This window comes from Myripristis murdjan, chromosome 14, assembly GCF_902150065.1.
Source record: "Myripristis murdjan chromosome 14, fMyrMur1.1, whole genome shotgun sequence".
NCBI lineage: Eukaryota > Metazoa > Chordata > Actinopteri > Holocentriformes > Holocentridae > Myripristis > Myripristis murdjan.
This window is the reverse complement of record NC_043993.1, coordinates 35065728-35077091: the sequence shown is the minus strand read 5'-3', so window position 1 is coordinate 35077091 and position 11364 is coordinate 35065728. Positions and strand designations below refer to the sequence as shown.

Below are 11364 nucleotides of genomic sequence, written 5' to 3'. Positions count from 1 at the left end.
ATAGCATAATGACCCTGATGATGATATAGTGGTGTTTAAAATGCTACATAGTACCTTTAAGAATAAAATTTAATCTCTTCTAAAGGCATCAAACAGACAACCATGACGTTAAAGGGACAGTTCACCCTTTTTATTTCACCTCCCCCTTTAGCTGTTCTGTAGGACAGTAGTGCTGCTGTCTTCCTCTCATTGTTACTGAGTGCTGGATACTGGTTGGATGCTCCAAATGCTAACTGTTAGCCTCCTGCCATTGAGCTGGACTTCCCCCCGGCTAACATTTAGAGTACAAAGAGATGATACTTTTCCTCAAATTACTGTTTAAAACTTTTTTTTTTTTTTTTTTTTTTTTTTTGCTGTTATCAACATCCAGAAAGATTTGTTAACGTGTGCACTTCCTGTATGTGCTGTTTGGTTTCTTCATGGAACACGTGCACATGTTGGAGGACAAAATAACTTTCAACAAAGTACTCTCCAAAGATTGCTGGCAAGTCATGCTTTTGCTAGCTTCTTCTTGTCCTCTACCTTATTGCACACCTTTTACTTATTGTTCAAGTACTTGCTAGTGACTATTGCATCTGAGGACCAACACAGAGAACTTAACTGTGCAAGAAAGTACGTCTACCACTTAGATTTTGTAAAAAAAAAAAAAAAAAACTTTTATTGGAGTGGTTTAAGGCAATTATTTTGAGGAAAGTTAGCTGGGGGGAAGTCTGGCTCAAAGGCAGGAGGCTAACAGTTAGCATTTGGAGCCTCCAGCCAGTATCCAGCACTCAGTAACACTGAGAGGAAGACAGCACCTCTACTGTCCTACAGAACAGCTGGAGGGGGAAGTGAAGTAATATCAAAATTTTCAAAATGGGTGAATTATCCCTTTAAGATTTGGAGCTGCTCCTGGAGACTGAATTAGGAGAGACAGCACAGTGTTGTGGAAGTCTGTGCTAACACCAAGAGGGATTTCCTCCTGTTTTTTTCTGGCTCAGAAAGAACGCCTGAGGACAAGGTACATTTCAAAGTAAAAGCCAGAAAAGCAGACTGTTGTTCAGTGTCTACGGGGCAGCAGGTTGGTTATCTCAGCTCTGAATCACACTTAGTCTTCACTGAGTCATTAATCAAGGAAAGCCCACGTCTGAAACATCCCAACACCAAGCCTGTGTGCTTACTCGCAGTGATGTTGATTTTCTTTATAAAGTGGACGTTGTGTTTATAGCCATTAGGATTCACTCAACGGTTGATGCTGGCAGCTTTGAGGAGCTTTATCATCACAAACGCAGAAATGTACGCTATCATTTTAATGCCACGCTTGCACTGTTGATTGTGTTGGAACAGTATTTAATATATTTGTTACATTTAAGTGAATGTCAAGGCTTTTTGTCAGTATTATGCAGCTGTCCACATCAGTGAATGTCAGTGCTGGTTTCATCTCTTTGCTTTACTCTTGTCAGCAGTGCACTGTTGTAAAAACACAAAGCTTCCTTTGTGATAAATGAAATGGTCATGTGTGTTATTGGAGTACAAGGGCCATGGTGTCCTATGATGATGTAGATGAAGTTAGATCCACGCTGCTGTACATACTGCTTTAAAACTGCTTACAAGACCAGAATTTGCATGAGAATATTACCATTGTCACACCTGAGGCATCCTGTTCGGTAAAGCCTTGGTCCAAAGGGGACTTGCTTTAGAAACTATACAGTTGTATGCTTCATTTGTCTGTGCTGTACTTTTTGAGACCACAATAAAAGCTAAATGTCAGTTCATATAATTGCCTGGGCTCTATATGTACAGCAGCCTGTCATTACTTTTGACGAACTGTTAAAGCAAAGCACCTCTACAAGTCGAAGGTGAACCTCACTCGCCAATAAATGACCCATTATTGGCTCTTCATCAAAGCTAAACTTAAAAATCGTCTTTGTGCATCCAAAAGTGTTGTTTATTTTGCTTGCGTTTTGGTGCAAGATCATCAGGTAAACATCAGGTGTGCAGGTTGCCCAGTCTAATGGAACATGAACCCAATCAAAAAGTGTAACCTACCTGGGTGTGTTCTGTCCAGCAAAATGTGAGGATGTTTTGATGATGTTTCAGCCAGAAGACAAGCAGCTTCCTTCACCCAACATCTCCCACTCCTCCTTTTCTTCTCTGCCTACCCACTCCGGAAGCTCATTGACAAGATTCACGGGCCAACCACATTGTCTAACGCTCCCTGAATCTCTCTCATGACATCCACCACCACCCCAACCCTCAATGACATCTGAAAGCTCAGTTTGTACCAAAAACACTGATAAAAACTACAGAGAACCAGTGACTTCTGCCTCTGTCAACAGCATTCCTTAACTGCTCTGATACTGCAACTCCAGTGACGTCTAACATTCCCATTTTGATAAGAAATAAACTAAATATACAAAAGTATTGAGCCGTACCTCTTAATCAGTGAATTCAGGTGTTTCATTCAGTCCAATTGCCACAGGTGTATAAAATCCAGCAGCTAGCCATGCAGTCTGCCTTTACAAACTTTTTTATGTCTGTCATACTTTAAACTTAAAATCAAAATGTTGATGTTTCCCAGTAGTACCTGAATGCACCATCATTCCTCCAACTCATATTTCCCTCAGTGTTTTGTATTTTACTTCATATAAACAGCAGGTGGCAGTAAAGGCACACAGAGTAGGCTCACCTTCCCCACAGATTTCACTTTTTTCCTGTCGTTTACAAAATGTTGATCACATTTAGTTCCACTAATTGTTTCACTTTACAGCTGTTATGTGCTGCTCACTGTTTCTAACTTTGTCAGTTATTGTTTATTGTTTGTCTGTGTTTTGTTCTGTACCAATATGTACCTTAAAGGGAGATTTTTAATCTCAGTAGGACTGTGGTTGAATCAGTTACGTAGAATGAAGAGGAGAGGAGACGTATGACAAATTTTCAAAGCTAAAGATTCAGCATCGTTAACAAATCAGAGCTCGGGTGTAGAGCTGTGAGGCGCACCGACCAAAACAACAACAACAGTTTTTCAGTAAATAAAAAATAAAACACAAGAGGTATAGAAATGGACTATAAGAAAAAGGATATCCAAGGCGCTCGTTCTTTGGTAATAAAAGCCTTTATTTAGAGCGGCATGGGTAAAAACATGGCAGCCATGAGTTGTGGCCTTCAGGGAACAGATTGCCTTGGACATTCTGTGTATTCCTTTTTTTTTTTTTTTGGACTCAAGCCCATTTTTATACTTTTATCTCTTTCTTACTCAAGGAATATTCAAGGAATACTTTCTTTTTCTGTGTGTGATACCCACTACCAAAGAGCACCTGTCCATCTGCAGTGCCCATTTTTTATCTTTTCTAAAACATGGTTTCCCCCTGGAGTTTGTTTTCGTCAGGGTGGAAAACTGTAACTTGGCACTTAAACGCTCCACCGATACTTAAAATAGTTGTAAAAGTAGTTGAAGTAGTTAAAGTAACTCAAGCAGTAGCCTTGTTGAAGTAGCTGAGGCAGCACTTGAATTTAATTTGACATGAAAATTAGGGCCTGTTATGAAGTTAGCTGCTCTCTGCTGAACAGGCAGCTCGGACTGTGGTGGGACGCTTCACATCAGTCTGTTTTAGCTGCCCTCCTGGGTGTGGATGTGCTACATGAAGGCAGGGTCGAGCCCATCTTTATCCATGATATGTACCCTCCCTCCATCACACACACACACACACACACACACTCACACACACACTCATACATTCTCAGAGGTCACAGCGACACCACTCACTTCAACACCATATGCTGACACATCTGCTCCATGGAAACGTCGCTCCTCATCATTATTTCCCAAGGACGCGGCGCTCCGGTCTGTGGAGCGCCGTGCGCCCCGTGAGTTTCCTGACGAGATGCAGCATGGCGCCCCCTGTGGTTTGACCTTGGCCACTGAGCTCAAGGTGAAGGCGGGACAAGAGGAGGGCTGCGGCTATCCAAGCCCTCCTGTCGATAAACTGCAGTGTTTGACATCTGTCCGGGTTATATTTGACTGCAGCGAGGCTGAATGCATGTTCTCTGACTCTGACACAAAGCTCCTCAGTGTCATGACAGATGACTTCAGCTGACAGTGGACAGCCATTTCTCTGTGAAAACAGCCATCCTGAAACAACGACAACACTGTAGAGGCTGCAAAAGGCAACATTTCACGTACAATATTCTGATTCACATTCATATCAGTCTAGCAGGGTGGACTGTGACGTGTGTTAGGGCCATTGTAGGGAAAAAAAATTACTGAACTTTTCGAGAAAAAAAACTCACGAATGAGAAAAAAGCTCAAAAATTCTGAGATTATAAAGTCACAAATTGATGAGAAAAAAAGTTTTTCTTTTACTTTTTGGCCATAGCAAGCACATGTGTTGACTCTGTGAGGTTGGATCAGCCTCACACTGCAGATGCTGCTGCTGGCCGTGTCTCAGGCCTGCAGCTGATGACCTCATCAAGGAGATCCTGCTGATTTGAGCCCAGAATCACAAGATTGTTTTCTTCTGAATCGGCCCAAGTCACAGCAACGTCTCTTCAAAGTCTAAATCTAAATCTGAATCTAAACCTGAATCTAAACCTGAATCTGAATCTAAATCTTTGCCTCTCGTCTCTTTGGTATCCTTCAGTATAAAGGTATTAACACACCAGATCTTTAAAGACATGGACCTTTAGAGAACAACACCAGTGATTCTGCATGTTTAGCATAATATCTTCAAAATGTCTGCAGTTCATGTCTCTGCTGATCTTTTCCCAAGGCCAGCCGTCGTGTTTTGGAGAAATCATTTTTTCTCCATTTTTTCCTTCTTTTCTCCAGCCGTTGGTTTCCATTCATTCCAGTATGATATGAAAATGAACTTTCAGGGACTTCAGACTCATAAAGTCCATTACTTTTCCTAAAAGCAGCTGCACTGCTGTGTTTTGATGATGTGAAGCTGGGCGGAGTGATACCACCTCTCTGCCAGGGAAAATAGTCCCTGGGGAGAGATGTGCTTGTTAGCCGCAGAAGCAGGACATGACTAGATGGGTGTTTCAACCATAAATTTGAAAATGGATTTGAGGGATTTTGATTACATGTTGTGAAATCTAGTTCCCCCGGATGATTCTCCAAATGGTTTGGTGCAGCGTAAAATGTGGGTCAAATTTAGTAAAGGGGCCAAACTTTCAAAATCGCTGCTGTGGTCGTTTGAGGACACAAATGACCACATTTGACTCAACTCCCTCCCTTGTCTGTATCTGAAATGACGACACAAAAGCAAGAAATTTGGAATTCCTTTTTACTAAAAAAAACAAAACAAAACAAAAAAAACAAAGAACAAAACAAAGATGTACAATTGAAACCAAAATAAGACGCCATATTTCATTGGAGCTTTTAAGACTTATGGCAGGACAAAAAAGGCATGGCCTGGAATATTTCAGCTGGTTTCTCCACTCCGAGCAGAAAACACACTCCCTGTCCGACCGCACTGTGTTCAAGGGAGTGGAGCAGATGACAGTGGGGGAGAAATAAAACCATTTAGACCAGCAATACCACTGGCTGGTGTTGCTGATGATATGGCGTCTGAATGCTGCTGCAGCCCAGAGGCCTGGAGATTGTCCTTCCGTTACCCGAGGAGACGAGGACGCCACAGCCAGTGAGACTGGACACAACACGTCTGCTGCAGCGTGTCCGTCCTCCTCTGAGGATCCACAGTGTTTCAGCAGGAAGGGCTCTGGACACCAGACACAGTGGCGTCCTGACCATGGTCTTTGAATGACACGTCACGAGAGAAATGGCATTTTCCAGCGTCACATTTCATTTCACCTCATGTCCCCACACACACACACGTTATGGCCTAAGAGATCTACCCAGACACGAGGACTTGACAGTCAACATTTAAAACCAGGAGGAGGTTTCCTTTTTAATTCCCCAGTACAAAAAATAGAACAGACAATGAAAAAAATAGTTTTATTTCAACTGCAGAAACTTGATTTATAAAGCTCTAGTCATGAGAAACTTTCTGGGTCTACGTCTGCACAGTGAGGGGTGTGGCTTAAGGATTGGGGGTGGAGCTAGTTAACATTCATTGTTAAATATATTAATTTGTTGGTGTCAAGGTACCAGAATGTTTGGCCAGTTGATGCCCCCCTCAATTTAGAGCTTTAATTTTCCAATATTTTACAGTATGTATTGAACATCATACATATTTTAACACTGCCCTCCACCTCCGTCTCCCTCTCTGGAGTGGTATAATCTTTTCCATTATTGCGATGAATAAAATCTTTAAAGACGATTACAAAAAAGAACTGTCTGTCCACTACTGTATCTGCTATGTACATCTGTTTAAAAAGCAAGCATGTTATACAGTCTTCCCTATGTACAGCAAATTTTCTTTCTTTTTGTTTTCATGGAATATACATATTTACTTATCTTCACAGTTTCTTATGTTTCTTCATATATTCATTATCAATGGGTTTTTACTTCGTTATTAATACAAATGTTTTTCATCATTTCCCTTATGGCACCGGGGTACGACTTTCCCAATGTCAAGTTATTGATATCCAGTGAGACTGTTGCCTATCTCTTGAACGCTGCTCATGTCTGTGTAGCAAATACTGTTCGGTTTGAAAACAATCTTGATTGTGATTCAGTCTGTCAATTCACAGCAATCCAAAAATGCACAGTTTGAGTTTCAAGTTTACAGTTTTCTGGTCTTCGTCTTATCATTTATCCTGATATTATAATGCTCTTCCTCTCTCTTCCTCTTCTGTCACTGGAGTGGTAAAGGTGGGCGCCGCCACAGCGTTGCCATAGAACGACCCTCTGATTCAAATGTGTGTCTCCGTGTGGCCGCACAGTGAAAACCAAGATTGTTCTGCTTCTGGTGTGTCAGAGCAGCCGGCGAGTCTCGACACCAAACTGTGGAAATCGCTGCTCACGTTGGTCGCTCTCACGTTGGTCGCTCTCACGTTGGTCGCTCTCACGGTCCCGTCTCACCCCCTGGAGGAGTCCGGTTGGTGTGTTAATCCTGTTTCTTTGTGGTTTGTTGTCTGGTGTTTTCATGGGTAGTGTGATTTATTTATTTATTTATTTTTTAGAATAAGGCACTTGGGAGGTTTTTGGTTTTCACGGGAGCTCGGAGGAGACCAGGGCCAGGCCGGAGCTCTGGCGGAGGGGGGGTCCGGCGTGGACGGCCTTGGGACAGTCGGGCGTCAGCACCCGCCCGTTCTCCCCGACGCTTCCCGTGATTGACAGACGGGCCTTGTTCCTCATGGCTTCTGTAAATGTTAGCTGGGGAGAGACACAGAGAGATCGGGTTAGGGTTAGGGTTAAAGCGGCGCGCTGGTTGGGTTAAAGGTGCACTACGTCAAATCGCACTGAACTGTGGACCTTTTAGATTCAAGTGTCCAAAACAAGGAATGAACATGAAATTCGATTTTCTGTTGTATGGCTATTCCACGTTTTTGGAACAGTTGAGTCTAAATGGTCCTTAAAGGGATAGTTCACCCATTTTATACCCTATCTATCTTCCCCCCATTGTTAATAAGTGCTGCGTACTGGCTGGCTGCTCCAAATACTGACTGCCGTTTCTAAGAATTTGATGTGTTGTTAAACCCTCTTTGAAAGGATTAAGGTGATTATTTTTCAGATTGTTAGCTGGGGGGAAGTCCACCTCAATGGCAGGAGGCTAACAGTTAGCTTTGGAGCATCCAGCCAGTATCCAGCGCTCAGTAACAATCAGAGGAAGAGAGCACCACTACTGTCCTACATAATGGCTAGGGGGGAGGTAGTGAAGTAATACAAAATTTGTCAAAATGGGCAAATTATTCCTTTAATTGAGTTAATCTAATTTTTCTATAGTGCACCTATAAACATCAATGGTCAGAGCCAACCTACAGTTTTCTGGCTAGATTGGGTTAACCCAGTGAAAAAGGTAAAAGGTTGGAGAGACAAGTGTAGTGATTTTGCTCCAAACTGAAAAATGAAATAGTTAGTTAGCCAGAATGCCTGAATAAAGGCATTGCCATTGAGAATTTTAACTTTCTATTTTAACTAAAAGTGCCTTCTTTGGCATTCAGCTTTGCCAGCTGACCTTCCTTGCCGGCTAACTTGGCTAACTGTGGCTCTGCCCGTTGAGGTTTAACCCCAGATTATTTCTGCCGCCGCAGCAGCTTTGCCTCCGAGAAATGTCTGTACCACTGAAACTCCAATCTGCCTCAAGATTATCTGTGAAGACCACAGGAAGATATGTAAGACTCAGACTACAGCTATGCATATATATAGATATATATATATATATACACATAGTGTGACAACCACAGAGTCAGAATACCACTGTCATAGTCAGTGCATCATGAAGCCAGCTCCACACTGCATGTAAATCCATTAGCAGCAGAGTTTTTACAGAGTGGGTGATAGTTGCAGGCGGTGGGACAGGGAAAGCTGACTGAGCAACAGTCAAGCTAATGAAGAGAGGTGTTGAAGTGCTGACTGGGGACACATAACCATGTTGGACAAATATACACTGACTACAGGAAGACATCTGCTTAATGGTTGGGGACCTGAGGGGAAATATCCACAGAAAACAGCTCCCATCAATAAAATCAGCTTAGCTCAAGGCATCCTGAGCTTACATTTACTGTGAGTGCACAGTCCTTGCAGTGTATGGTGCTTAGATATGGTTTTATCATATGGCTATTCTATATTATATTGTATGGCTTTGTGCTTGCCGCTGTGTGCTCAAGACTGGTGTCTCATTCACTCTGGCTGTGGTGTCGCTGAGGTATGTGCTACTCAGGTGTATTAGGAAGTGAAAGTGTGTGTTTGTGCATGTGTGTGTTCACATGTCCTCACTTGGCTACAAAACTGAGGAACAATCTCTAGAGTGAAGTCTTCTGGATGGTTCTCAGTTTGATAAAGGGCACTGAGGCTTCAAAGGGTCGGGCGAGACCTCATATGGGGGGATGAATGCCATTTCATGAAATGTCCTCACAAGTATAGATATACAGACGTGTGCATACAGAGTACGATATTGGTCCTCATTTACCATGCCTTTCCTACGTTTGGACAACCAAGACCCTGTGAAGGCAGCCTCACTGCAGCACAGGCCTGAACAGCAACACACCCACCTCTGACAAAGCGCTGCGGTAAAATCTAAGAGTAGCATGTCGGCTTTGGTTCAGTGGAGCTGAACGTGCAAATTTGCATAAGCAGTGTATTGTCTCTTTGTTAAGAACTGCTCTCCTGATTTCCGTGGTGATGAAACTCCCTCTTTAATCTATTTGGATTAGCGTTTTTATCTTCACTATGAAGAACTGTACAGAGCTAATCAAACAGACAAAGAGGCTGGAATGGCAGGTTTTGGGAGGGGCAATGTTAGATCAATCATGCAAGTATGTATATCCAGCATCACTAAACTGCCTGTTCACCACTCCAATTGTTAAGTCAAGAGTAATGCCATTACTAGCTAGTTCAAATTGATCGAAACTGATTTTTGGTGGGGGAAAGGGCCATATCTTTTGCTTGCTTGATAAATGAGGGCCAACGTCTGCAGCCACACAAGCTGAGAGGCAGTAGAGGCAGCGTCATGTTTCAGGGTGACTCGCTGCCTCCCGTCAGAGTGAGGAAAGTGCAGACCAGGACGTCACATGACCACATCATGAGCAAACAGAGAGACAGAGAAGTCGAAAGCATTTTGCCACCGGTCACGACAGTCACTCAGCACGGCAAAGCTAGCATGGGGGTACGACAGGTTTCACTTACAGTCTCGGCGCAGGGAGCTAGAGGGGGCGGGGCTGCAGGGGGTTGGATGGGCCTTCTACGAAAACCCCAACTACATCTTATCACCATCCCCATCGCTGCGATACCCGTTGAAAACCTCACTAAACTCGGCTAAATTGTGGATGCTGGGACTGGGGCTGGGCCTGGGGCTCTGGGTTTGGCTAGGGGTGGGGCTAGGCTTGGGGCTGGCCGTCGGGCAGGGCCGACCGCGGCGGCGGCGGGGGTGGGGTTGGGGGTGCGGGGGGTGCTGGTGGAAATGGGGATGTTGGTGCTGGGCCTCCACCTTCATTCTCTTGGCCTCATTGCGCGACTTGTAGCAGAACTCGATGAGGGCCACCAGCATGGCCAGGCCCAGGCCTCCCACCAGGATGTAGAAGACCCCCGCCACGTTGCTCAGGCTGAGGGCCTGGGACGACTTGTCCTGCAAGGGGAGGGGTGGAGGAGGAGGAGGGGGGCGAGGGAAAGAAACGACACACAAGTCAGACACGAGTTGTAGCAGTGGCAGCAGTGTGTGCTGCACACATTCATACATTTATAGACAATAAGAACATTTTATTTCACATTATACAACCACACACACCAACACGCACAAACACACAAACACACACACGCACACACGCACGCACACACACAAAGATGCACAAGACTTGTCATTTTTCACTACTCTAAGCTCTACTGGTGTACAGCTGCATGAGTCCATGCCAGCAGAACTGATGATCTCTCGCCCTCTAGCTGCCCTCAGTGCTTTGGAAAGACATCTCAGTTAACCCGCTGCATTCATTATTCTCTAACTCATGTAACTTCTCTATCTCTGAGCCACTTGTCTGTCTTCTTCAGGGCACCTGCTTCCCAAAGGGGCACTGAAGCTGTTAGACTGACACAAAACACTACCTGTCATCATGCTTTGTCTCACTGGCTGGTGATAGTGTGTACTTAAAGGGAGAGTTCACCCATTTTGGGAAAAAAAAAAAAAAAAAAGATATTTATTTAATTCATCCACTGACCAACCCTCTTGGTGTCTACATGAATCAGAGAATTCAATTTAATGCTTTAAAATGCCCTTTTAACACAAACTTTAATAAAATGTAAGATAAGATAAGATATTCCTTTATTAGTCCCACGGTGGGGAAATTTCACTCATTCTTAAGACTCATTCTTAGACTAATCCTATATTTTTTTAATATTCAGGTGAATCACATTTGGTCTAGTGCAGAAGTCGGTTTTAGGGTGGACCAGTTTCCTTTAGGTTATAAAGGCAGGTGCTGCTGTCATAAATCCAGACATTACTGTTTTCCACTTGACAACCGGGACAGGTAAGTCCAAAATTTGCTGTATGTCAAGTAAGTATAAAGTGTGCGCTGTAGAACAGGCAGTTCCTAACAGGAAAGTGTAGCCAGTTGGTATAAAGTAGGAGGTTTAGTGATGGACAGAGTGTGCTATATGCCAACTCTGATGCAGGAGAACTTGACAAATTTTGACTAAACTAGATACATGGTATTAGATAAAATGAAATTAGGATCTTGGCAATTCAAGACTATTATACTATTATAAACTATTATAAATGGAATTTAAGACATTTTAAGACTTTGTTATAGGCCTGCAGACACTCAGTA

At 43.4% G+C, this 11364-nt stretch overlaps 1 protein-coding gene across 1 annotated transcript; it reads right to left on the bottom strand.

Annotated features, from left to right (window-relative positions):
• Positions 1-5323: 5323 nt before the first annotated feature.
• LOC115371204 (glutamate receptor 4-like) lies at positions 5324-10321 on the bottom strand. Its single transcript, XM_030068397.1, has 2 exons — positions 10035-10321; positions 5324-7261 (listed from the first exon to the last, which is right to left on the bottom strand). Exons 1-2 carry the CDS (start codon positions 10281-10283, stop codon positions 7097-7099), a joined length of 414 nt encoding a protein of 137 aa, XP_029924257.1. The 5' UTR covers positions 10284-10321; the 3' UTR covers positions 5324-7096.
• Positions 10322-11364: the final 1043 nt, after the last annotated feature.

Bases quoted from the DNA above. Each gene is read 5' to 3' on its own strand.
- LOC115371204 (XM_030068397.1), bottom strand. From the start codon at position 10,283: ATGTATGAATGTGTGCAGCACACACTGCTGCCACTGCTACAACTCGTG. The intron at 7,262-10,034 runs GTGGAGGCCCAG...GTCTCTCCCCAG, and splicing joins ATGAGGCCAAGAGAATGAAG to CTAACATTTACAGAAGCCAT.